General features: G+C 35.3%; 1 protein-coding gene across 1 annotated transcript in view; it reads right to left on the bottom strand.

Moving 5' to 3' along the window:
* Positions 1-532: 532 nt before the first annotated feature.
* Positions 533-25884, bottom strand: part of LOC109797630 (vacuolar protein sorting-associated protein, putative (DUF1162)) — a 51701-nt gene continuing 26349 nt past the window's right edge. The window contains exons 21-47 of the mRNA XM_020357769.3: positions 24768-24953; positions 24549-24665; positions 24123-24403; positions 17953-19529; positions 16620-17836; positions 16243-16371; positions 15973-16128; positions 14213-14785; positions 14041-14112; positions 13538-13942; positions 13273-13456; positions 12448-13186; positions 11997-12113; positions 11563-11836; positions 9614-9727; positions 9458-9541; positions 8579-8629; positions 8276-8455; positions 7879-8198; positions 7413-7769; positions 7200-7263; positions 6707-6853; positions 6218-6322; positions 6018-6128; positions 5829-5933; positions 1780-1849; positions 533-1632 (exon numbers count right to left, since the gene is read on the bottom strand). Of these exons, the coding sequence (XP_020213358.1) occupies positions 929-1632; positions 1780-1849; positions 5829-5933; positions 6018-6128; positions 6218-6322; positions 6707-6853; positions 7200-7263; positions 7413-7769; positions 7879-8198; positions 8276-8455; positions 8579-8629; positions 9458-9541; positions 9614-9727; positions 11563-11836; positions 11997-12113; positions 12448-13186; positions 13273-13456; positions 13538-13942; positions 14041-14112; positions 14213-14785; positions 15973-16128; positions 16243-16371; positions 16620-17836; positions 17953-19529; positions 24123-24403; positions 24549-24665; positions 24768-24953 (8439 nt within the window). The 3' untranslated portion in view covers positions 533-928. The remainder of the gene's footprint in view (positions 1633-1779; positions 1850-5828; positions 5934-6017; positions 6129-6217; positions 6323-6706; positions 6854-7199; positions 7264-7412; positions 7770-7878; positions 8199-8275; positions 8456-8578; positions 8630-9457; positions 9542-9613; positions 9728-11562; positions 11837-11996; positions 12114-12447; positions 13187-13272; positions 13457-13537; positions 13943-14040; positions 14113-14212; positions 14786-15972; positions 16129-16242; positions 16372-16619; positions 17837-17952; positions 19530-24122; positions 24404-24548; positions 24666-24767; positions 24954-25884) is intronic.

Below are 25884 nucleotides of genomic sequence, written 5' to 3'. Positions count from 1 at the left end.
AGAAAGTGTATATGTATCTGTAATATATATATATATATATATATATATATATATATATATATATATATTACACTCCTATAATTAAGAATATAAACTCAAATACGCTAGTATGAGGAAAAAGAAAGATAAAGTATAAACTATTTTTTAAAATTCACTAAAATGCACTTTAAAAAGTTTAGATTAAAATGTAATTTAAACCGAAATATATCGATGCTTTGAATTAAACAGTTTTTGTTCGTTGCTATGTTAAGATAGTCAAAATATGTTGATTTTATTTTATTTTATTTCATTTTATTTCTATTTAAATTTTACGTAAAAAATATTTTTAAAAATTATTGGACCAAATAGGCATGGTAGACTTCAAAAGCCTTAAGACTATTTCAATTATGAATATATATATATGATTAAACATTAAACATGTCATAATATAATATAATGTATGTGATATATGGATATATTGAGTTCTTATGACTATTTCAATTATGAATATATATATTCACTATATGAATATATATGATTAAACCACAGGGAGTTATTAAAATACCAAAAAATGATATTTACACAAGCCTTGAAAATGTTAACATCCGGTTCTGTACAAAAGCATAACTAGGAGAAAATATATCGATTTCTATGCTAAATACTGTTGAATTGCTACATCAAAATTTCCCTTCCTCTTCCCAAGTTTACTTCATTCTAGACCCGGAAAGTTTAGAAGAAAAGAACGGAATGGAGGCCAAACAAGTCATCCAATAGATTGCCTGTCAAGTAGAAAAACGAAATGTATACATGGAGGAGAAGAAAAGACCCTTTCAAATGCGAATGAAGACTAATAGGCCTTTCATTTTCCTCTTTTCCTCCCCAAAGCCAGAAAGTTTGGTACTGTGGCGAAAACAAAATTTCCAGAATGAAGACTTTATTAAACTAGAACCTATTTCATTCTAGCTCGATGCAGAATCCGTCCACAGTCCCATGCGTTACCTTTCTCTTTTTCAATAGCAGACAATAAAATTTGTAACAAGTTGGCTGCATCTTCCTCGCTTGCTAGTTCCAAGTTTGTCTGAGGAAATGGAAGATGAGTTGCATAATGGTTCCAACGCACAGCTCTGGTTCTGCCACCACTACCTCCCTTGGGAGAATGCTGATTTTGCCTCAATAACGATTCTGGCCTACTACCAACTATGTGTACAACCCCTTGACTACTATCGGCATGTATTATATTCTCTAATCCAATTTCCCATTCAATTATCCACTCCAAATCAACAGGGATGCCACCAAATTCAGGCTTGCCCAAGTTTATCAAACTTGCACTGAAAACAACGAGTACAAATCTTTCTGTTATGACTACAAATTTACCAGCTTCTTTAAGGGCTTTGCAAGCCACTAACTTCTCGTCTTTGAACTTTAAGCCATCATCAGCTTCCACAAGTACAGATGTTCCAACTGCTTCTTCCCATGAATAAGGCTTTAATGGAAATTCACGACATAGTGGCCTTCGAAGCCGAACCCTAAAATGTTGTGGTCTTAATTGACTGGGTTTACTACGGTTTCTAATACTGAGTGCAGTTTTGCCCGTAACTTCAAGTATACTAGCAGCAGGTTTAGCCACAAGTCCTGTAATCCCTAAAGCAACTCCTGCAATAAAGAAATAGGAAAAAGGGAGCACAGTCAGTAGCAAAGCAAAGAGAATATTGCATCTCAAGCAACAATTGCCACTGGCAATTCTTAATGTTGCTCAAAATTTTTATGTAACTTCGAAACAGTTTATTCAAACTAATTCACCAGAGATGACACCAGGAAGACCATGCCTCTCAGCTCCTCTCACAGGAAACTGGAGAAGACCTGTGAGTCCCTATAAACAACATAGATGAGCAGAAATAACATTAATAATAACAAAAACATTAAAAAAAAATCCATAATAACATTAACAATAACAATAATAAAAACAATACATGGAAAGCAGGAATAGATGTAGTAGTGAGGCAGGAGAAAAAAATCAAGGGAGATCTAGTTATGTTAAGCATTACACTTATATCAAGTTCAACTGTTAATACATGCAATGTAATATGTAATTCAAGGGGGTTGCTAGTTATGATAAGCATCACGCTAAAATTAAAATTGCTCGTGCAAGGAACTGTTGTAGTGCAAATATTGACAATCAATCAAAGGATGTATAAAATGATTTAATTTTTATTGGTTCTGCATATAAATTATAAAATGAACATTTCAGTTTGGTTTATGGAATAATACCAAGCTCATAATTTCTGTTTACAAATTTGAACTTCTTTTTTAAGAGAGATAGGTGCATCAGGGCTTTTATTTAAATTCTCCACGTCTTAGACATTTAGAGATACTATATCTTGGGCTTCTTGTAATGGGTCTATTCTAGGATACATAATTATTCTAATCAAGCAAATAGGTAATTATTTTTATTTATTACCCATAGTATATAATAATACACTATTGTGTAATCAACACATGGATTCAATAATGTCTGTTGTTTTTTCTTCCTCTCAACATGGTATCTAGAGTATAAAAAGAAACAATCCTGTTTCGTGCCTCCGCAGTGGATCCACTATTCATCTGTGCCAACTTTTTCTTTCAGAAACCATGCCTCATTTTCTCGCCAGTGCCCGCTTACATGCCTTCTTTTTGGCAGCATTTTCCCCCTTTTATTGGCCCTCCACATCGTAATCCAACCTCCTTTCTTGTATCAGGACAAAGGTCATACTTGAGTTGTGGGATACTGGGCTGCAGATTGAGCAAGCTCTCCTATTGATAGGAGATTCAGCTCCAGATAATGCATTTTTATTGGTGGTAACTTGATTTCCATGAAAAGTGAGAAACAAATGTTGCAGAGTCCAGTGCAAAAGTACAGTATCAAACCATGGCTTCAGCCACGTGTGAACTTATCTGGTTCAAACATAGCTCAAAGAAATGTAGTTTGGGGAGGCTACACAAATGACATCCATTTGTGATAATCAGGCTGTCTTGTAAATTGCTTCAAATTTGGTGTTCCTCAGATTTTATTTGGTAACATTACTAACTTTGTCAATGAGATTGATAGATTGGCAGATGTCTTCACCAAGTCTTTAAGGAGTAATCGATGGATTATGTATGCAAGTGTAACAAGATCAGTTCATATGCTTCATGTACTCCAACTTGACAAGTGTTAGATATTGTTAAATATTGAGATACTATATCTCAGGCTTCTTGTCATGGGCCTATTATAGGATCTACAAAATTATGGTAATTAGCCAATAATGTTATCTATTATTATTCTTTTATTTATTACCTGTTAGAATAGTGGATTAAGCCTAACTCAACCCTACAAAACCGGCTTGTAAGGTGAGGGTTACTTTCCACTTATATATTATTCAATTGCCTAATCTCTAGTCGATGTGGGACTTGGGTTTTTCCCAATACACCCCCTCACGTCCAGCACTATTGGGCTTGGTACGTGGATAAATGGTGGGTGGCCCTTTTTAATGATCTAGGATTGGCGGGACTTGGGTTTTTCCCAATACACCCCTTCACGCCTATGAGGCATGCATCAATGGTGGGTGGCCCATTTTTAAAGTGGATCTAAATGGCTCTGATACCATCTTAGAATAGTGGATTAAGCCTAACTCAACCCTACAAAACCGGTTCCGGTCGCTGCCTCCGATCGCCGCCTCTGACTGCTGCCTTCGGCTGCCTCCGGTAACCAGTTAGCAGATATGTTCACAAAAATCGCTTAAAAGACCTCGGATTGATTACATTTGTAACAAGCTTGGTGCATATAATATATATGCTCCAGCTTGAGGGGGAGTGTTACAGATATTGTGAATATATTACAGATATTGTGGATACATATATTATGGGCTATTATCCTCACTATCAATTAGGGATATGATTAGATTAGTTTCCATAATATTAGAGATTAATATCTCTATCATTTATTGTATTCACTCTATAAATAAGATTGGTATGTGTACAACAATACACACAATTCCTGAATAAAAAAAATAAAAAAAATAAATAAAAAAAACCCAAGTCCCGCCTATCCTAGATCACTGAAAAGGGCAACCCACCATTCATTGATACATGCACCATGGGCATGAGGGGGTGTATTTCAAGTCCCATCAATTAGAAAAGGGCCACCTACCATTCATTGCTACATGCACCATGGACATGAGGGTGTGTATTCAAGACCCACCTCCGGTCGTCGCACCGCCGACTGCCGCCTCTGGTTGCTACCTCCGACTGCAGCCTCCGGTCGTCGTGCCGCCAGTTGCCGCGCCGCCGACCTTCGCCTCTGGTCGCTACCTTCAGTTGTCGCCTCCGACCGCCACCTCGGGTCGTCACACCGTCGTCACTGATCGCTTCCTGTCGCCGCCTCCAACTGTCGCTTCCGATTGCCACCTCTGACTACCACTTCCGGTCGCCAACTCTGACCGCCGCCTCCAGTCATCGCCTTTGGTCGCCGACTCCGACAGCCGCTTCCGATCGCCGACTTCGACCGCCACTTCCGGTCGCCGCTTCTGGTCGCCAACTCCGACCGCCGCTTCCAGTCGCCACCTACAACCGCTTCCAGTCGCTGACTCCGACCGTCGCTTCAGGTGGCCGTCGCCTCCGATCACCGCTTTCGGTCACTGCCTCCGATCGCCGCCTCTGACTGCTGCCTCCGGTGACCAGTTAGCAGATATGTTCATAAAAATCGCGTAAAGGACCTCGGATTGATTACATTTGTAACAAGCTTGGTGCATATGATATATATGCTCCAGCTTGAGGGGGAGTGTTACAGATATTGTGAATATATTACAGATATTGTGGATACATATATTATGGGTTATTATCCTCACTATCAATTAGGGATATAATTAGATTAGTTTCCATAATATTAGAGATTAATATCTCTATCATTTATTGTATTCACTCTATAAATAAGATTGGTATGTGTACAACAACACACACAATTCCTGAATCATTACCCAAAGTATATAATTATATATCTGTTTTCTTGATATATTTTGTAGTACATACATAGCAAAAGCATCATCCACACTTGCTAACTAGAGTGAGAGTGGAAAAGGGGGCCTAGCGTAAGTAGGAAAGGAAGCAGTGAAAAAATTGTTTCCTCAGACCCTTTACAATTAATTTATTAGGGGGTATGAACCCTAGTTTCTCCTCCATGAATTTGTTTCTAGCAGCCATAACATTTACTCAAGAAATGTACCTGAATTTTCTAAAGAAAAGAACTTGCATGAAATGGAAGAAATGCATATTATTAAGTGAACGACATGTTGCACAAAGAATAACAACTAAAAGTATTCTACATCCTTTTATTTAGAACATCAATGCCCATCCAATAATTCTGTAGACAGTGTTTAGTTTTGTCATGAAAATAATATCCCTAACTGTCTGAACTTTAACTTTTATTTTGAAGAATAAGGGAAAGAACGATTGGACTCCACCAGAGTCATAAAGAATCTAAAAACTTATCAAATCCACATTAATGATTTATCTTACATCACCAACATGCCCTCATTTGGAGTTTAAGCATACATTATGCATAGGCCTGCCTATCTTGTGCTTGATTTCAAATTTTCCTTCAAGTAGAATGGGATGGTAGAAATCGAACTTCAACTACTTCTATAATCTGATATTATGTCATGAGCCAGCACACGGATGGTTCTATATCTAACATGCGTCATCTCTAAACTCATTGTAAAGAGAAAACGCTTTCCGGTCTATGTTCCTTTGTGTAACTATTGCCATGAAGGGGGAAGGGACGCACCAATGGAAGCACACTCTTTTTGGAAAGATTAAACATGAAATAATTGAAATACCTCTAAGACTTCATTAATTACACCTTTACTATCAGAAGCCACGGTTGCCTGGTGTTTTTCCATCCTTGAAACTGCTTGGTCATCATATGTAAATGCAACAATACCCTACACAAAATAGGCTAGCAATGATTAAAAATAGAAAAGTGAATCTTATAAACTGCACTATGAATACATCAAATCAAGAAACACCTTGCGGGCAGCTTTACTAAATTGAGAAGCCGCATCACTAATAGCATACACTGTGTTGCTTAAAAGACTAGTGGTGCCTTGAGCCATGCCCATAATAAGTCCAGTAGGGCTCTGTAAATTGAACCAAAAAGCTAAAATAATTTGTTATGCAAGGATATTATAAGTTAAAAAATAAAGGCCAGTATGCTTAGGACTTTTACCCTTACAATGCTCTTTGCAGGAACAGACAAGAAATCTCTGATGCCAAGCCCCATGCTCCTTGCAAAACCCAGCGGATTACCAATGACACCGGCCGAACCGAACAACTTCAAATTTAGGAAACAGTACAAGTTTGTTATACAGATGAGTAAATGGATTGTTTAATGCAATGCATTAAGCCGTAATAGTAAGCAATATCTCAACAAAGATTAGCTCATCAAGTTTCCTTATTATTCAAGGAGTGCATATATGGAAATTAATCATTCAAGTAGAAGCAGATCAAAATATTTTCAACGAAAGTTTAATTCCAATTCAAAATTTATCAAGATAAGAACTACATTAACGATAGCACATCAATAAAATGAATGAACATGTTACAGAATTCAATAACTATTTGATAAGATTTTGATGGTTTTGGGAACCATGCATAATAACATTTCTAGCCAGAACAATTAAGATAAATGATTTTGAAATAAAAATTATCATTTTACCTTGTATGTCTCATGAAGTAGTTGGCGGTTGTAATGTCTAATTAGAATCTCCTGTATGGATTCCCAACTAGCCATATGATGTGCAATGATCAAGTCCTTCAAATAAATATGTGCTCCCTCAACATCAGCAAGAGCCATAAGACCTCTCTGCAATTATTAATAATTAGTAGTTAAAATATAAACTACTTTATGAGTGATTTAGTTATGCATTTATATATGTCAGACACTCCCTCATGCCCTGGACTAAACATTTGGTGCATGAAGTTTGCAGAATTATAAATCTACAGGTGGCCCAACATCAGGACTACAAATGCTTTGACACCAAATTAGAAAGACTGACCAAACCCAACCCCAGGGAAAAGTTCGTCATGTCTAATAAAGATTACTTTGATTATATTCCTAATCAATGTGATACATCCGAACAAACCTAAAATCTCATTGGAACTCTAGCAGTGAAATATTACTTCCAAAAGAAAAATGAAATACAACTTACATGGATAAGAAACTCCTTGGATGTGAGGATCCTATTCCGAAGCATCCACGGAGCACTGGAAAAACTGCATATGTACAATTTATGTCATCTCTCTCAAAAATAGTATACAAACAAATCTGATAACGGCAGTTTATTATTAGAGTGTACTATGAAAAATATTACTTTTCATATTACATCTAATACAGTTGGAAAAGAGAACATTGAACAACTGACCTTAAAGTCAACTTGATTGGTGCTAATTCAAGCATTTCAATATAAATTTTCTTCTGGGTTCTGGCCAACAGATAAATTTCCTGCCATGGGGCTCCAATTGGAACAACGGAAGGCAAAGATGCAATCCTTTTAGATTTTCCATTGAGCATGGGAGCAATTCTTGGAGGACATTGGTCAGCACTTAATCTGAAATCCTCACTAGTTTGAACAAATGAGGATGAATTCTCAAGTGATACTCCATCGTAGTGATCTGAACAAGACATGACTCCATATTGCAGCCCTGAAGACACATTTGTGAAAAACTCAAATAAGCTTAATATGACTTCTTGTTCGATCTCAAGACGGAAATCTTCCATTCTGCAAGAATTAAGTATAATATGGTAAGAATAGACTTTAAATTACATAACCAAAAAAACCACCAGTAACAGTAAACTGTAAAGATGGAACAAACTTAGTAAATATAAACCTCAATTTTATGTATTCAAATGAAATAAATGAAATGTCCTTTTTCCTCCACTTTGATATTTCTAGGCAGAACACGGGAACAGTAGAGCTGCTCATTTGATTTAAATTTTCAATTCTTGTTCTTGTAATATCATCCCTAGATTTCATATGGTCGACTTGGCCGGATCTGTATCCACTACCAAAGGACAACAAAACTGGATATGGAGTAGAGCGCAACTGGTTATCAATTTGTAAGAATGATATCAACAAGGAAAAGCATTGCCGATCCAAACTTTGCAGTAGATTCATTTGTACATCCTTAATACAGGCAAAAAGCAATTCCTACAGAAATAAAAGTATGATTAACAGAGCTCATGAAAGAGAAGGGATCCAGTAAATAAAGTTGTCAGTTCAATTACCTGTGGGTATGAATCAATTAAAGAAATTCCAATATATGGAACAAAAATCGATATTTTCTCCTTGTATTCCGAAGCCCTAACTAGATTGTGGTCATATGACCTTTTCTCTGTAGCATGTGGGACACTTGATTTCTTCACATCATTAAAGATATGGTAATTTGAATCTAGAACACTCAGCACCTGAAAACAGAAAAAGAAAAAAAAAAAATATATATATATATATATATGCCAATTTGAATCCATTAAGACAAAATGTGATTTTCAGGTGAGAAAGATGAAATCAAACTACTATTGTGTTGTCACCTTTGTTGCTCCCTCTGCATGCACTGACAAATAGAAGGTCCTCTCAGGCTTCTGAAATCAATATTTACATAAGCTACCATTAGAAATCGGGAACCTAGACTTGAGTGCAAGAATTTTGTATCTATCAACTCCACAAACTTCAAACTAGCATTTAGAGCAAGTTAAAATATCTTTCATGTCAACAGAAATATCAGCTTGTTAAATCAGCTCCCAAAACCTCTCCTAAAATTACTAAAAACAGGTTCTTAGGAACAATTATTTGATGTGATTTATCTATCATTGTTAACAGATGCTGCAAACAGAGGGAGAAAAAAGTCACCAAAAAACTGGTATTTTAATCATAGGCAATGCACCTATTTTTGTATAAAACATGTAAACATGGGTAATATTACTGATATCCTAATTGCCTAATTACCATAATTATGTCAATCCTAGAATTGCCAAATTACCATAATTAAAGATATCTAATAATTCTAAATGTAGAACTTTTCACTATGTAAATCACAAAGGAATGAATGCATTACATGTTAAGATGTATAAATATAAAGCACATAAAGAAAAAAGTTTACACCCCCTTATCATAAGTCAATGAACGAAAGAGTTGTACTAGTACCAAATAGCAGAAAAAGAAAATGAAAAATTAGAATGTTTGGAGGATATCTCATAATATCATGATTATATATCACAAAACAATTTACTATGATTCAGATTAATTGCTCCTAAAAAATATCCTATGAATCTGGAAAGTTCTGCCATCAGATTTGACAATGAGAATAGTAAAATTGAATGATGTTCACTAATTAAGTGTGAATCAGTTTTTTTGCTTATAATTCATTCAGAAAGGAGTATTTTTTTTGTGTAAAATATAAAATCATTTACCTCAGAGGTTGATGGCAGGTAGACAGGCATATATTCTTTTACATCGTCAAGGTCATATGATCCCAAAACTCGCTCTCCAGGTACCTTCAATTTTGGTTATCATTTTAAGGTCATGTAATTTGAAATTTCCATTTTGCTAGAAGAAAAATGTTTTACCTCTACAATAAGACGACGAGGATAGCAGGGTTCATCCCAAGTGTATGGGTAAGAAGCATAGGAGTGAATGACTGTGTCAAACATTTCACACCTTTGCTGATAAATTCGCAATCTCTAGAAAGTACAACACAACAAATTTCAATGAGCAATGGATCAAGAACTATTTTATGCATAGCTTTAGTAAATACAAAAGGTAAGTACAACCAGGACATTCATAATTTTTCATCCATTAATGCAATATAAAGTGACTTTATTTAAGAACAATTAAGGTCTTATCTGTAAAATAAATGGAATGACTTTTAATTGGATTTGTAAAAATTAAAAAAGTATACTTTCGGTATGTATTAACAATTCAATATTGAGATTGTATCCACTAGTACATAAATTTTCTACAATTAATTTGTTTCATTTCTTTAAGTATATTTCATTGAAATGTTTGTATAATTCTTCTAAACATGCACCTATAAACTGATATAGGATATAATAATAATAATAATAATAATAATAATAATAATAATAATAATAATAATAATAATAATAAAAGGAATTAAGATAGATGCACTCCAAAAAATTTTGGGCAGAGATATACGGAACCTTGATGTTAAAATAATCCTGAAAACTACACATGATATCAGAATGCTAGGAATGCGACAAGAAAAACACTTAGTGAAGCATGACCTAAAGCCTTTGAAGAGTTTTACAAAGATCTTGGGACAAGGAATAGAGAATGTAAGATATATAAGCTTGACAAAAATAGAGGGGAAAAACAGATTTGAATCAATGCATCGAGGATAAATGGGAGAAAATGCGTTACACATAGGATACAGGCAGTATGACTAAAATGGAGAAAGACATCAGAAGCTATTTGTTATTGAAAGAAAATTAGAAAACCTATAAACTTAAAGGAAAGCTTTATCATACCGCTATACATCCAACTATACTATATGGTAGTGAATGTTAGGCTTCAAGACAACATGAAAGTGTGAAGATAAATTTGTGTCCACACAAGAAAGGATATGATACAAAAGGATTATTTACAAGAAGAGATTCATGTAGCACCAGTTGAGGAAAATGATACAAAATTGGTTAAGGTAATTTAGAGTTTAGACACATAGAAAGAAGGCCACAAGGGGCACTAGTGAGAAGAATAGATTGCATGACTTTTAACCAAGTTGAATGGCATCATGTGATCCAAGTAGCCAACCAAGAAGTACCTTGGAGTAAGTCACAAAGACAGATCTCATGATAAATAACATTCTTGAAACTTTTGGTTTTAAACTGAATGGCTTTGTGTGGTCCATGATACTGATCTCACCTAGTGGGATAAGGCTTTTTTGTTGTTGTTTTCCTGCTATTGTATTGAGATAGTTGCATTCAAAACCTAGAGAAAACTCAACAAGTATATGAACATACATAAGAAAAGGGGGAAACAACCTGAAATCTGATTATAAAAGCAGTAATAGGATGGGTTTTTTAATATATATTAGTAATTTGGCTTACTACTTTATATTATATAAATATCATATTGTTTTTTGCTTATCTAGTTGAATTTTTACTATTTTTTACTTTCATATGGTTTACTGTTTTTTACTAGGATGAAGCTGTTTTTTTTAACAGGGAAGAAGTTACTATTTTTTACATATGCACACACACACATATATATATGACTATGTGTATTTGTAGGATCTTACGATCCATGTTACGATCTTCCGTTTTATAATCCATACTTCCCTTTTCGATCTTGAGTAAGATCTCGATTTTGACTACCTTGGCAGTAACCCTTTGATGAAAATCTAAATAACGCTCAACAGACATATGAACATACATAAATATAATGCTCAACCTGAAATCTGATTATAAAAGTGGTAACCCTTAAGGGATCAAAAAGCAGTTCAACTTTTTGGAATTCCAACTACTGCATTAATGCAACTGAAAAACTAGAGACAAACCTCCTTTGAGAAATTATCAATTCTGTATGGCATATACCCTGTATCATCATCTGACAAAAGAATCAAGTTGGTCCCGGAGTTTCCCTTGATGTTTCCAACTATTTTTTCATCTCCCATGGAAATGTCAGCATTTTGCACTTCAACTCGTATCATGTTTGAAGTTCCAAAGACAAAGTTCCTCATTTTCAGTAGCGTATCACCCAGATGATCTGGTAAAAAGCTTCCAGACCATTGCCATCCAGATTCATTATAACAAATTGAAACCAGCAGCTCCCTGCATCACACATTAGAATACAAGTAGTTTGAACAAGTGAAAGAATGAGAGAAATATAAAATTGCAAGAAGTATGAAAAGTGTACCCGAATGCATCTTTGATAGTGGTAGCAACTACTCTTGTCCAAGAAAAGACACTACATATTATCAAAGATACATACCTGGTTGTATCTGTCCAGTGAAGATGATCATGTTTTCCTATTCCTAAATAAAACATGACATCAGTGCCTTTCTGCTTATAAGATATTTCCTTGCTGCATGCATTGCTGATTACATATCTGCATATTTAGATAACAATGATTACAAGAAGGAACAAATCTAATATAAAATTATATATATGTCTAGAAACCTGCCATCCTAAAGGTGTTCATCACAAGGCAAAAGAATGGTTTTCATCTAGAACACACATCCTCATATGAACATCCTTTTGAATTGAAGGGTAAATAAAGCTGGTCCAAACCCTTACTTTCTACAGAAGTTTAAATAAATCAAGAGTAAGATCAAAGAGGTTTTACTGCCATGCCAAGGAACCAACTTTATGGGGAGGATTACGAATAGATTTCATCAATAACAATATCTATGAAGACCAATATGAATAAGACAAATATGTACCTAGGCTGGAAAGTGATTGCATTTGTCCTCCCAGCAAATTGTTCAGCAACCGAGTTAGATGTCATAGATAGAATGAATGCAGAATTTGAAGCTGACTGAGGAACAAGGATAGTGCTTGAACCACTTGGTGGTAGCAAAGAAAATGGATTTGAGCACAAAGAATATGGCAACTGTTCCTTAGCATCTTCAGGAAACCATCTGCTTACTTTAACAAAAACATCATTTACAGAGGAATCGGGGCTTGGAGAGTAAATGCATGGCCGAACCTTTTCATGCTCGTGATTACCAGAACCTGAATTCTTCCAAGTGGACTGGATCCTTGGACTCGGAATACTCTTCAATGTTCCTGAAGAACAATTTTGAAATATAGAATCACTTTTGCTTAGTTGCCTTCCCAAATTCTTAGGGTAATTACCAATAGAGTTTGCATTACCATCCTCTCTGCAAGAAATGGTACGATTCTTCATATAACTCCTTGGGTTACGAGGAACTTCCCCAGGTAATTCATGGCTGGATGTAAGCAAAGAAAGACCATTCTTTTTATAAAATAATGTTTCATTTCTATCTATGTCACAATAAGAAGGAATGACAAATCCCCTTTCGTTGGTTTCACTAGTGGCTTCCATTACACACAGGGGAAAACCCATACAGTTATACAAAATAAAGGGAACGAAAAAGAAGAGTTCCCTACTACCAGAATAAGCATCCATCACTTTCTCTACAGTAACATATACAGGGCCTACAAGAAAGAGCAAGAGAATATTTTTAAGGATGCATTCACAAAAACAACACTAGAATACAAATATTTGCAACTAAATCGATTACCATTAGAGATATTTGGTTCAAATATCAGGGTTTCAGAAAACGAAAACTTGGTTTCACTGAACTTTGCCATTGTGCAGAAAGTTTCTAAACGAGGAAATTTAAAACTAGAACATTTAAATCCATCAATGCAGATCTCCAGTCCTAGGTCATGTGAGGGATCAATATGATATACAGAAGTTCCCACCTAAAAAAGGAAAATATATGATCAGATGTAACACACACACAAACAAAATTAATAAAATAAAATGAAACAACCATCACAAACCTCTGAAACTCTCACAGTATGATCTACCCCACCACTCTCACTGGTCAACAAAATCTCCTTCGGAAGGTAATTGTTAATTATTAATGGAGCACTTAGGATCAAGTGATGAATATAGTGTTTCTTTACATCATCTGCAGGGATATTATTTTTCAGCCAGCCAGATGAAGTCAAGCTGATATTCTTAACTGATAGACAACACCGAAATGGATGACTACTTGGATGAGATGGATAGCACATGAAAGATTTAAAATTTCCAACTTTACTATTTACTATAAGAAGATTGGAGAGGTTATGAGCTTCACTCCACAAGTAAGAGTTCCCCATTGGTCGCCACCTTACACAGCCAGCTTCAGCCAAATGTAGTGGAAGTGGAAACTGCTGCCCAGGTTGTATTGGACCTAATATCTAAAGTAATGAATTGATACATCATACAACTAATATCACATAAAAATTACAATCCACTAACAATGGAAATTGTGAAATAGCAGGAGAAAATCATTTACCGTTGGTGACACACCAAAAGGAATATCAAACCGCAGCTCAAGAGGTGTAGAGGTTGCATTTAGAAGTACAACCTGAACATCAAATGGCTAATTAATAGGGGGAGAAAGGGATGGATGGTGCAAGTAGAAACTCTAGATTATAGAGGAAAAAATATAACCAGTTTGTACATACAGTGGAGTATATTCTTATTAACTTGCTATAGCGCAGCACTGAAACATCAAATACAACCGGAACAACAAAAGTAGGGGCTGTTCTCAGTCTACCATCCTCGACAGTTTCATTATATGTCTTGGAGAAATTAACCTCAAAGCATGTTAGTCCCACTAAATCCATTGATATTGGATCAGATGATCTAGAAGTTCCTTCCAGCTGTACAGTAATATAATGGTGAGCAAATACATTTGACCTTTGCTCATTTAAACTATCAGAAGAATGAGACGGCCTGAAACGGGAAAGTTTCCGTTCGGCATTTTCATCCATGTATATCGGAATTGAAGAACCAGGTTGCACATATTTTGCATGATTCTCATCCGAATCATCAATCTCGTCAGGATTGACAAGCCCGTGATATACATGATATAAAAGAGGCACAGAAGTCAAGTTTTGCAGAACATAAGGAGCACCGCATTTTCTAGTACACATATGTTCTGCACATGGTGAGTGCAAAAGTTTGTTGCCTTTATGATTATTCAATCCCATGAGACCCCCGGCATCGGAGAGCATCTCTGTAGCACGTGAAAGACACTGCAAAAAACAAAGCTCACAAGTAAAATTTGGGTCATTTTTCATTGACCGATTCTAGATATTAAAAGCCACCAAACAAAACTGTAAGTCTGTAATGTATATTCTCAAGATTGATATCTGATTTTTTATGCAAGACTAAAACAAACCATGCAAAGCTAAGCATAATATAAAGCCACCAAACAAAACTGTAAGTCTGTAATGTATATTCTCAAGATTGATATCTGATTTTTTATGCAAGACTAAAACAAACCATGCAAGGCTAAGCATAATATAAAGAAAAACAAAACTTCACATATTAACATATAATATTATCATCAGCAGATTACTAGGGTTTGCAATGGAGAAAGGACTTAGAAAAAGAGATCCTATTGCTCCTTTTCTGTTCCTTATTGTGGCCAAAGGCTTGGGAGAGCTTATGAGAGAGGTGTGCAGGAAGCATATTTTTGAGGGTGCTCAAGTAGGAAGTAGCAATGTTCAAATCACTGTCTTACAATTTGTGGACGATGCTCTATTCTTTAAGAACCCATCTTTGAAAATTGAAGAGTATTTTAGGGTGTTTTGAATTGGCATCCAGGATGAACAATATATTTTTTTTAATAGTATTGGTGGGATTGCTTTGGAAGAGAGGACATTGCTTCATCTTGCTTTGGTGTTAAATTCCAAAGTCATGGATATTCTGTTCAAGTACCTTGGTCTTCTTGTGTATGCCTATCCAAGGCGAGTGGAGACGTGGAAGCCTATGGTCAACAAAATCAAAGGAAAACTCAATTCTTAGAGTAATTAAATTCTAGTACTTTGGAGGGAGAATTTGTCTCATTAGGTCAGTGTTGTCTTCCTTACCTATTTAGTACCTTTCTTTTTTTAAGATCCCTAAGAGTGTGATCCAAAGTTTGTTTAAATCGTTTCTTTGGGGTGGTTCAAGGGAACATAAAAAACTAGCTTGGGTTTGTTGGAATGATGTTTGTAAACCAAAAAATAAGGGTGGCTTGGTCATAACAGATATAGGTCTCTTTACTGAGTCTCTTTTGGAGAAGTGGGCATAACAGATATATATTCCATCACCAAAACAATGAACCTGATCTAGTTATTTCAGTAGTTGTCCATAAATTGACCGGAAAGAGATGATTTGGAAAGACATAAAATAACAGTTTCCTACAAAAACCAAAAACGAGCAAAAATTTATATACCTCAACTAAGGACTCTGTAATATTAATGTTCAGCTGAGTTGCAGATTTGAGAATGATATCTGTTGAAACGGACCTGTTCGGCAGAACACTCATTTCTTGTTCCCTGACTATAGTCAACAGAAACTGCCAAGGCTCAATAAAAGGCTCCCATGACACCTTCAATTTTGGAGCCACAACAACATCAGTAAATTGTTGATGCAAAAGAATTAAAGTAATAACAAATATGTATATTGGGGACAAAAACAATAACAATAATTTTACTAACTACACCTTTTCAATGTTATTGTAGTTTACTTGAAGATCACCATTGACAGAACATTCCATGTGCTTTCCACTTGCAATTGTCTGAAACAAGATGTTTCTGACAAGAATCTCCAGCTCAGGCCCATTATAACTCCACTACAAGGAGCAAAAAAAGCTCAGTGAAAGTTTTTTGGGCCCAATATCAACAGTGTTTGTGATCAATGGTTCAATTTCAAACAGTATCATTCAATTAAAGTTTAGAAACTTAGTAAAGAGGTTTTTCATGAATAGGGAAGAATATTTTAGAAAGATAAACAAGAAGGAGAAAATAAAAGCAATAGTAAATAATGAATGAAGTGTCAGTAAAGTGAAATGCAAAGTAATGTATGTTGATATCAACATACCCCTCCATCCGTTAGCAAAATAGAAACCTTCCTCATCCTGAATTTGAAAGTAACACCACCAATTGAATATTGAGAAGATCCCGATTCCGGTACATCAAATTTTACAGCACCCCATAAATGAAATGCAGGATGCGAAATCCATACATTTGAATTATCACATATAATATCCACATTGAGTTCAATTGTATTAGTATGATTCTTACAGAGTACAGCATCCACATGAACCTCAATTACATCAACTAGTGGCCAAGATGTATGCCTTCCATTCTCAACTATCATTATTACACTGCTTAATTTTTCCATTTTGGACATCAGTTGGACATCTCTGCTTCTTATGACTAATTTAAAATCATTCAAGTTGAAAGAAACAATAAGAACTTTTGCATCTTTTTCCTCAGCTATATCAGAAGATACACTTAAAGGTGTCACATTGAGACCTTCAGAATGCAGAAATTCTGCACATGGTTCTTCGCCAGCCAAAACAGGGACGTGAAATGTAATACAAACAGTTTCTGACCTAACAATCATTAAGACATCATTCTCAATCTCTTGTGAAGAAAAAGTTGCTGAGGTGCCTTCAGAATCAAGGAAACTTGAAATATGCTGAACTGTTGACTTTTTTACAGGATTGGAAGCATTCACGGACAAACTATTTGTAATTGCATTCACAGGAGTTCTTTCCGAATGTACACGGAAATGATTGAGGAATTTAACAACCTCAGTCCACTCAGCCAAATGAAGCCAAATATCAAGGGATGAAAGACAAAGGCCAAGTTCATTCTTTCCGTCAATAGATTGAGAAAAAGAGATACTAAGTACTGACATGGGAAAGGAAGTTGAGGAGCATTTTACTAAAATAACATCATGTGGAGAGTAAAACACTAAGGTAGAGAAACCCAAATCTAAACGTACCAAGGAATCATTTATTAAGGATGCAGAACAAATAAACCTTAAATCACACTTGGTTGTTAATTCCACAAAATCTTCTTTTCTGTGGCAGAAGTTTATAAATAAAGATTGTGCACAACATTTAACTTCTGTCGATATAATAGTTGAGGCCATCAGAGTCGGAGAAATGGCTCGGGTTGCCTCTAAGCTTCTCTTTGAATGAAGGAATTGCAGAACATCTGATTTGAAACATTTGGATTGATCCTCAACAGAGGAGAATTCCCCAATAACATCCCATATGGCCATACATCCATCAAAAAAGTGGCAATCTGTTATTGAAGGAAAATTTCTTTATTACAATTACATGATCCAACAAATATAGTAGTGAAGTACATGAATAAGAAAATAGAGAGGAAAAAATGACCAAAATAATTAGAAAAAATACCTTCTGCAAAAATATGACAACTGTTGATGCATGTCATTATACATATCGATGAAGTGCTTTCATAATCAGATTCACCTCCATATGGAATTCTGACCCAGACATCTACATTTATGGGTGCAATTAAAGCAGTTGTTAGGAATTCTGTATTCCGTTCAATTGTTGCTAAGCCAAGAAAATCAGTCTTGTAAAGAATGAATGTTACGAACAAGTCTCGCCCAAACACATTTAAGCAATCATTTCTTTTGGCAAGCTTATGAATAGGTACCGAAGATTCAGGAGGGATGTCCTTTAGTACATCATCAAAAGCAGAATTCTCAATGAAACTGCAATAAAGCTGTGGCATTTCAATCTTTATAAACTGATGGTCATTACTTTCCACTGGAAAAATAAGATTAGAGTCCAATATTTCAAATTTATATGTAATTTTCATTTCACTTTTTACATCTATATCACTTTGCTCTTCTGAGGAACACTGATCACCAGAAGCACCACCCCAATCAGATAATGAGAAGTAACCAATGATAATGGAGAGATATTCAGAAGGTAACATGCAACAGACATGCTGAATGCCAATGCTTATTTCCAACTCAGAAGTTGAACATGTATTATGTCCTTTCCTGACCCGTACATTTAAAATAGGAGACAAATTTGGTGAAGAGGGCCCCCATAGATAATCTTGAAAATTTTGCGGCCCCCAAGATGATGTAAGAGCCAATCCTTCAGAAGATGACAATATATCCACACTGTCTTCACAAAATAATATAGAAGACTTAGATGTAGGCACCATGATTGTCCCAATAATGCATGAAGAGTCATGAAAATGTGCTCTTATTCCAAATAGATGCAATTCAGTAGAAAAAATATCACAAGTGCTTGCAATCCCAGATTCATGCAAATATCCAAAATCAGATTTGGATTTTGAGGGAGAAACTTGGAAAAACTTGGATCCTCTCCACATATTTGTTTTGGAACTTTTGATTTTTCTGTCCCTCAGGTTAAAATATTTTCTCCAGTCAGGAATGGCATGTACAAGTGTGCTCTCTAATTTACCAAGAGAACCAGAATTGTGAATCGTTACAAACGGAAAGCAATCCAATGGAATGCAAGCAGAATCAGTGGAACCAAATTCAAAATAATTAGAGAAGCCAAATTTTTGTAACCCAAAACTTGAGAAAATATTTGAAACGTCATCAGTATGGTTGGCAGAGGATTTCTCAAAACTGCTACTATAGGCAGACAACCTATGAAAGAATCCTATGAGCAACCCAGTTATATGTGGGTAACAGTGGATATCAGTATTACATAGGTACATAAAAAACTTATGACAAACCCCATCAGTTCTGGGAGATTCATAATGTATAGCAAAGCATGCATCAGCCAGCATAGCCACGTCAGAATATTGACCAAATTCAATATTTGGTCCAGGAACAGAGTCTTCTCCAACTGAAGCACCAGGAGAAGATATATTCCCTGATAAAAGCACTATATGGCTGTCTTTTTCTTCTTTCATTTTATAAGCACAGATCATTAAAGACTTCAGACTGACAAAAAACTCCTGAAATTCCGTAGAAGCACACCTGCAAACAGTAAAGAAAAATGTGAAGAATTGTTTTTAGGTAACATCTATAATTTTCTTTGTTGGGGTGTAAGGGGAAAGAAAAATTTCCGTATGCACACAAATATCTTTCATATACTTTAATCCAACCTAAAGTCACCAGAATACAAAACATGGTATCATGGAACCCAAAAACATTGTTAGATATAGTTTACTAATTCAAGTATGTAATTAGGAGTTCAACTCGGCTTTTAGAGTGGAAAAATTCATACACCATGAATTGGACATATTGTCTTCGTTCCTTGTATTGACACAGAAGTGTATAAAAAGTTTCCACGGCAACAACCGCAGATATTCTGATGTAAACAATGAAGAACAAACAATAAACAAAAATATTCTGATGAAAATTCTTATTACCAATTCAACTTAAATTTTTTTGAAACCATATCTAGCAGAAAATATTATTCAGAGTAAATAAATTACATTCCCCTCTCTTGATAGATACATAAATTACACTGTCCTCCCTCTATAAGTAACAAAATTTCTAGCAAAATAATTTTTGTTTGTTATTATTCTTGGACCTCAGGATCATTTGACTTTAGAAAATCTACTGTCAACTTTGGGATTTTAGGAGAAAAAGATTTTGGGTGAAATTACAAGGCCAGGGGTTGTTTAAAACTTCAACTGATTTTAAGACATAAAGTCAATAATAGGATGTTGACAGCAAAAGTTATAAAGAAATAGAAGAAAAAGTCCTCAAAAAGCTCATTCACTACCAATCATCACTATCAAAAAGTTCATTTACATTAAAACCAACTAAAGCACAACACATTTCATCTCTCCAGGGAGCTGGGAGCGGAGTATAACTTTCGAAATTAAAAAGGAGGGCAATTTAATTTAAGCAACTCTCAAAAGGGCTAATGTAATCCTATTGTAGGCTTAGTAAACCTATAACAATTATTTGGGTTATTTTTTTAACTAAGAAACAAATTGAGCTGCACTGTGCTATACTTTACAATGCATGAACCTGACCTAATTAGCAAATATAGCCCTTTTTAAAGGCCTAACCAGGTCTACTTGAAAACCCATTTAAATTTAAAATCCTACTTTTTAGTAAAGCCTATTAAATAAGCCTACAAACCTACCTCTAAATAGACTAACGAGTCTAAACTTATGTATATGCCAGTTGGCTTAAGCCTTTAAATAGACAAAATGAAAAAATTAAGCAGCCTATAAGTCCAGGTCTTTTTAACTAAATAGGCATATTAAAAATCCTAGGCTTAACTCAGTAATCAGGCATAGCAAGATATGAGCTAGACCATATACCCCCAAAAAGCACAGTCTGACCTACTCTCATTCATATCGCTATGTAATGCAATCAAAAAGTAAGGCATTCACTTCACTGTACAGGCGATCACAAACAATAAAAGACAATGCACTGTATATTTAGTAAAACCATAAGAAACCATTTGCATTAAGTCACTATATATTTAGCAACAAAAAAAGTTGTCCTTAATTTGATGATACCGTAGGAAATGGACACTAAATCTACAAGAAAGTATTAACACATCCCAAAGCAGTTTAAGGTCGCAAAACAACTAATGGGTGAAGAAGGGCAATTGAAATTAAGAAAAATAAATGGTTTGCTGCTGTGCAAGAAGGGTACAATGCTCTAATATGTAATGACACCTGAACACCTGTACCACTTCCTTCTCACAGACAGGCTATAGGATGCAAGTGAGTGTTTCGAGTTAAGGAAAATAGTGATGGTTCAGCAAATAGATATAGGGGTTTCATCAAGTTCCAGGCTTTGACTTCAATGAAATATTTTCTCCAGTAATTAAACCTATCACTATTAGGTTGATTCTCACCTTAGCACTAAGTAGACGTTGGGTTTTACATCAGCTAGATGTAAATAATGCTTTTCTAAATGGGTTGCTTGATGAAACTGTGTATATGCAACAACTGCAAAGGTTTGAATCCATAGATCATTCTTTGGTTTGTAAACTGAATAAGGCCTTATATGGCCTTAAACAGGCTCCTCAACAATGGTTTGAAAGACTACAACACACACTTCTTTAAGTTTGGCTTCAAATCAAGCAAGTGTGATACATCACTTTTTGTTTATACACTTCATCAAGTTCCAGGCTTTGACTTCAATGAAACATTTTCTCTGGTAATTAAACCTGTCACTATTATGTTGATTCTCACCTTGGCACTAAGTAGACGTTGGGTTTTACATCAACTAGATGTAAATAATGCTTTTCTAAATGGGTTGCTTGATGAAACTATGTATATGCACCAACCGCAAGGGTTTGAATCCACAAATCGTTCTTTGGTTTGTAAACTGAATAAGTCTTATATGGCCTTAAACAGGCTCCTCAACAATGGTTTGAAAGACTACGACATACACTTCTTTAGGTTTGGCTTCAAAGCAAGCAAGTGTGATCCATCACTTTTTGTTCATACACTTGGGACTGCTGTTGTATATTTACTGGTTTATGTTGATGTTATTACTATCACTGGCAATTTGTCTTTTCTGGTTCAAACTTTGATAGGAAAGTTGGACTCGAACTTTTCTCTCAAGCATCTTGGTCCTCTTGAATACTTTCTTAGCATTGAGGTTAAATATCAGGCATCTGGATCTGTTTATCTCACTCAGGGTAAATATATTCGGGACTTACTCACAAAACTAACATGATGGAATCTAAGCCTATCTCATCTCCTATGACTTCCAATTGTAAACTATCAAAGAATGGTGCAGATCTTCTACCAGATCCTACTCTTTACAGGTATGTGGTAGGTGCATTTCAGTATACAACAATTACACAACCAGAAATTAGCTATGCGGTCAACAAAGTCTGTCAGTTCATGGCTCAACAACTTGAGTCTTGTTGGACAGCAGTCAAAAGGCTTCTTCGGTATCTTAAGGGTACTCTACAGTTTGGCTTACAATTTCTTTCAGCAGATCCCAATCACTCTTTAACCTCCCAATCACTCTTTAATGTTGCATGCCTATTACAACATTGATTGGGCTGCCGATCCTAATGATCGCAGATCCACATCTGGTGCTGACATATACCTGGGCCCTAATCTTATATCTTGGTGATCCAGAAAGCAACAAGTAGTAGCAAGGTCAAGCACAGAGGCAGAATATCGCAGTCTAGCACAAGTAGTCACTTCTGACATTCTTTGGGTTCAGACATTACTCACTGAACTTGGTATCTCCTTTTCTGCTCATATAATCTACTGTGACAATCAGAGTGCTGTATCTCTTGCACATAATCTTGTTCTTCATGCTAGGACCAAGCATATGGAAATTGATTAGTTCTTTGTCAGAGACAAACTCAACGTGTTTGAATCCTGTTGTTTGGCTCACCCACCTTGAGTTTGTGGGAGAGAGGGGGGGGGGGGGGGGGGGTGGGTTGTGAATGTTGTAATGGGCAGTTACAAAATATTGCAATGGGTAGTTATAATTCAGTTTTAGTTTTGCCAGTTGGCTAGGTTGTAACAGCTTGCTCTAACTGTTTTCTACAACTTGTAGTACATGCTTTAGTTAGCTGTTGATAGCTATATATACTTCATTGTAACTGATTGTTAATATCAATGAGAAACACTTCTCTTCTCACATCTTTTCTTTCTCTCAAGTCTCCCTAATTCTAACATGTTTCGATCTCAAAAGATTGTACATTGGGGTGAAAATGAAAATACTAACAAGTTAAAAAAAAAATCTATGATATAGAAGCTAAAAAAGTGGTGATGATGAAAACTCTCCAATAGTGCTAGCTTTCTAAACCATTGCAGGATTTTACAGTAATGACAGTCCGGTATACAATTACCTTGAATTTTCATTTAGAGATACAAGGATTCACCTCTGTACAAAAGTTAGTTTGGTGAAGCAAGTTATTTCTTTTGTAATGGCTCCAATATATTGTATCACATTCATTATGAAGACCCATTCCTTGATATGACTCTCTATCCCAAAATTTGAAGCTTTGATTTTTGCTTCTGGATGGTTTCCTCCCATCAAGGATCTTTTCAAGCTTATTCCTCAACCATATAATGGAGGTACATATAACCCCTAGTCTCAAAACTGAACTAAATTAATAACATCAACAACACTCGAGAAAGACCTATGCAGTCGAAGCAGTAAACACATGAAAAGACAGATGGCGCTAAATCCTACTCATTATCATGGTAAAAATGAAAAACCTAGACCTTGACAGCGCTTTAAGCTATAGTCTATTTTTTTACCAAAAATACGCACAAAAATGACATGTAACAGCCCCACCATACAGAATGTATTAAATAACAAGGCACAAGTTAAAATGATCACAAGTTAATAAAAAGTAAGGAAAAAACGAGGAGTGTTTTTGCAAGTGGAAGGCACCCAAATGGATAAAATGAAAAAACCTAGACCTTGACAGCGCTTTAAGCTATAACCTAGTTTTTTACCAAAAATAAGCAAAAGAATGACATGTAACAGCCCCACCACACAGAACATATTAAATAACAAAGTGCAAGTTAAAATGATCAAAAGTTAATAAAAAGTAAGGAAAAAATGAGGAGTGTTTTTGCAAGTGGAAGGTAGCCAAATGGATAATGAGGAACATACCGTAACACGATTTTTTTTAAGGAAATCATGAGCTTTGAGCTGCTATCTCCATTATCTTCAAGGTCAACTTCCAAATCAACCGAATCAATTTTTGAAACAATGGATATGCCAAAAGTAGAATATGCTGGCAAAACTGGAACAATATTGGGAGGATGAGGGGAATTTAAGACTTCAGATTCACCCATTACATGCAATCTGCCCAGATGAGTCACCAATTCTATGAGTGCACCATATATTGAAGGAGACAAATGTGCTTTAAGTGATCCAACAAGTACATAAACCTGGAATTAAGAAGTATTAGAATTTAGAGAGAGGAAAACAGGGAGAGAGAGAGAGAGAAATGGAAAAATTACTGAGGGAGACAAGTTTATGTTAAGTCTATGATATGTTCAAGTTAGTTTAATTTATATCTGATAAGTTAATCACCTCTAACTGCTTCAAAATGGACTCATCTGGGATCATGCAAAATGCCAGTAAGAGGGAAACACCAAATTTCTCAAGAATAGCAACCTTTTGTGACTGATCAGAATTTATCATGGTGATCTGCAGTAACAAGATGCAATCCAATAGTTACCACAATCAAAAGATGGATAAAAAAATTGTATAAATCAAGCACAAGAACTACATATGGATTAAGAGCCTAACCTTAAAGTCATTTAGTGTAAAATCAAAATAATTATATAAATCTTGAAGTTGGATGCCTAAACAAATCCCAGATGTGGATATTGAATTTAAGCAGTTTTTCACAGAGTAGGGTTGCTCCTCAACTTTTGAAGAGAATGACTCAAGACCATTTGTGGATTTAAAACATAATGATCTTGACTTCATTACCTGTCCAAAAACATCATCAAATAAGCAGCAGAAAAAAGAAAAAACAATTAGGAACCAAAGTGTAATATAACAAATGCTAATGACAAGACTTTCAAGGGTAGTATAGTGAATAAAAAAGCAAATACTACAGCAAATAACCAGATCTCTAGCACCACATAATGTATTCTCCATGACACAACTACTGAAAATTACTATCTTAAACATGAGAGAATTAACTATTCTAACAGGATTGATACCAATGATTTACTACAAAGTTGAAGACTCTTAACTATTTTGTCTCTTGATTACTTTGTTATGTGGAGAACAAGCTCAGAAAAAGTTACTCGTCTGTCTTTCGCACCTCAGCAGTTTCCCTGCCCCAGAGTAATCTGTTTGGCATTTTTGGTAAAGATTGGGTTTGCCTCCAAGGATCTTAAGAACTACCTTCTGTTAATTTAGTGGATTTGGCACCAATATAAAACACTAAAATGCTTTGGTGTTGTTCGCAGATTGCAGTTCTTTGGTGCATCTGATTGGAAAGAAATGCTAGATTTTTTATTGGTCAATTGTTACCTCGAGTTCATTTGGGATAAGTAGTTAAACATAGCTTCAGGGGAGTCTTGGGTTGATCCAAAGTAAGTTACTTGATTCACATTCTTAATTTTTTTCTGTTTTATCATTCCAATCATGGCATAGTTTTAGAGAATTTCTTATTCTCTTGCATTTTAAACTTTCATTTCAATCTTATTAAATTCTTGCTATATTAAAAAAGGGAGAGGATTAAAGAGCCAACCAGGAGTTTCTAGGGAAAATAACGTGACAGAACTGACTCGGAAATATTGAAGAGAAATAAAAATTTATTTGAGAAATTCAGAATCTGAAGCTTTGAATTAATGAAATACAAGAACCGAGTTGAAATCAAAGAATACAGAGGATAAAAGATCTCCCATCC

Source organism: Cajanus cajan, chromosome 3, assembly GCF_000230855.2.
Source record: "Cajanus cajan strain Asha chromosome 3, NIPB_CcT2T_4, whole genome shotgun sequence".
Classification (NCBI taxonomy): Eukaryota; Viridiplantae; Streptophyta; class Magnoliopsida; order Fabales; family Fabaceae; genus Cajanus; species Cajanus cajan.
The sequence above is the reverse complement of the archived record's forward strand: the minus strand, read 5'-3'. Positions and strand labels throughout refer to the sequence as shown.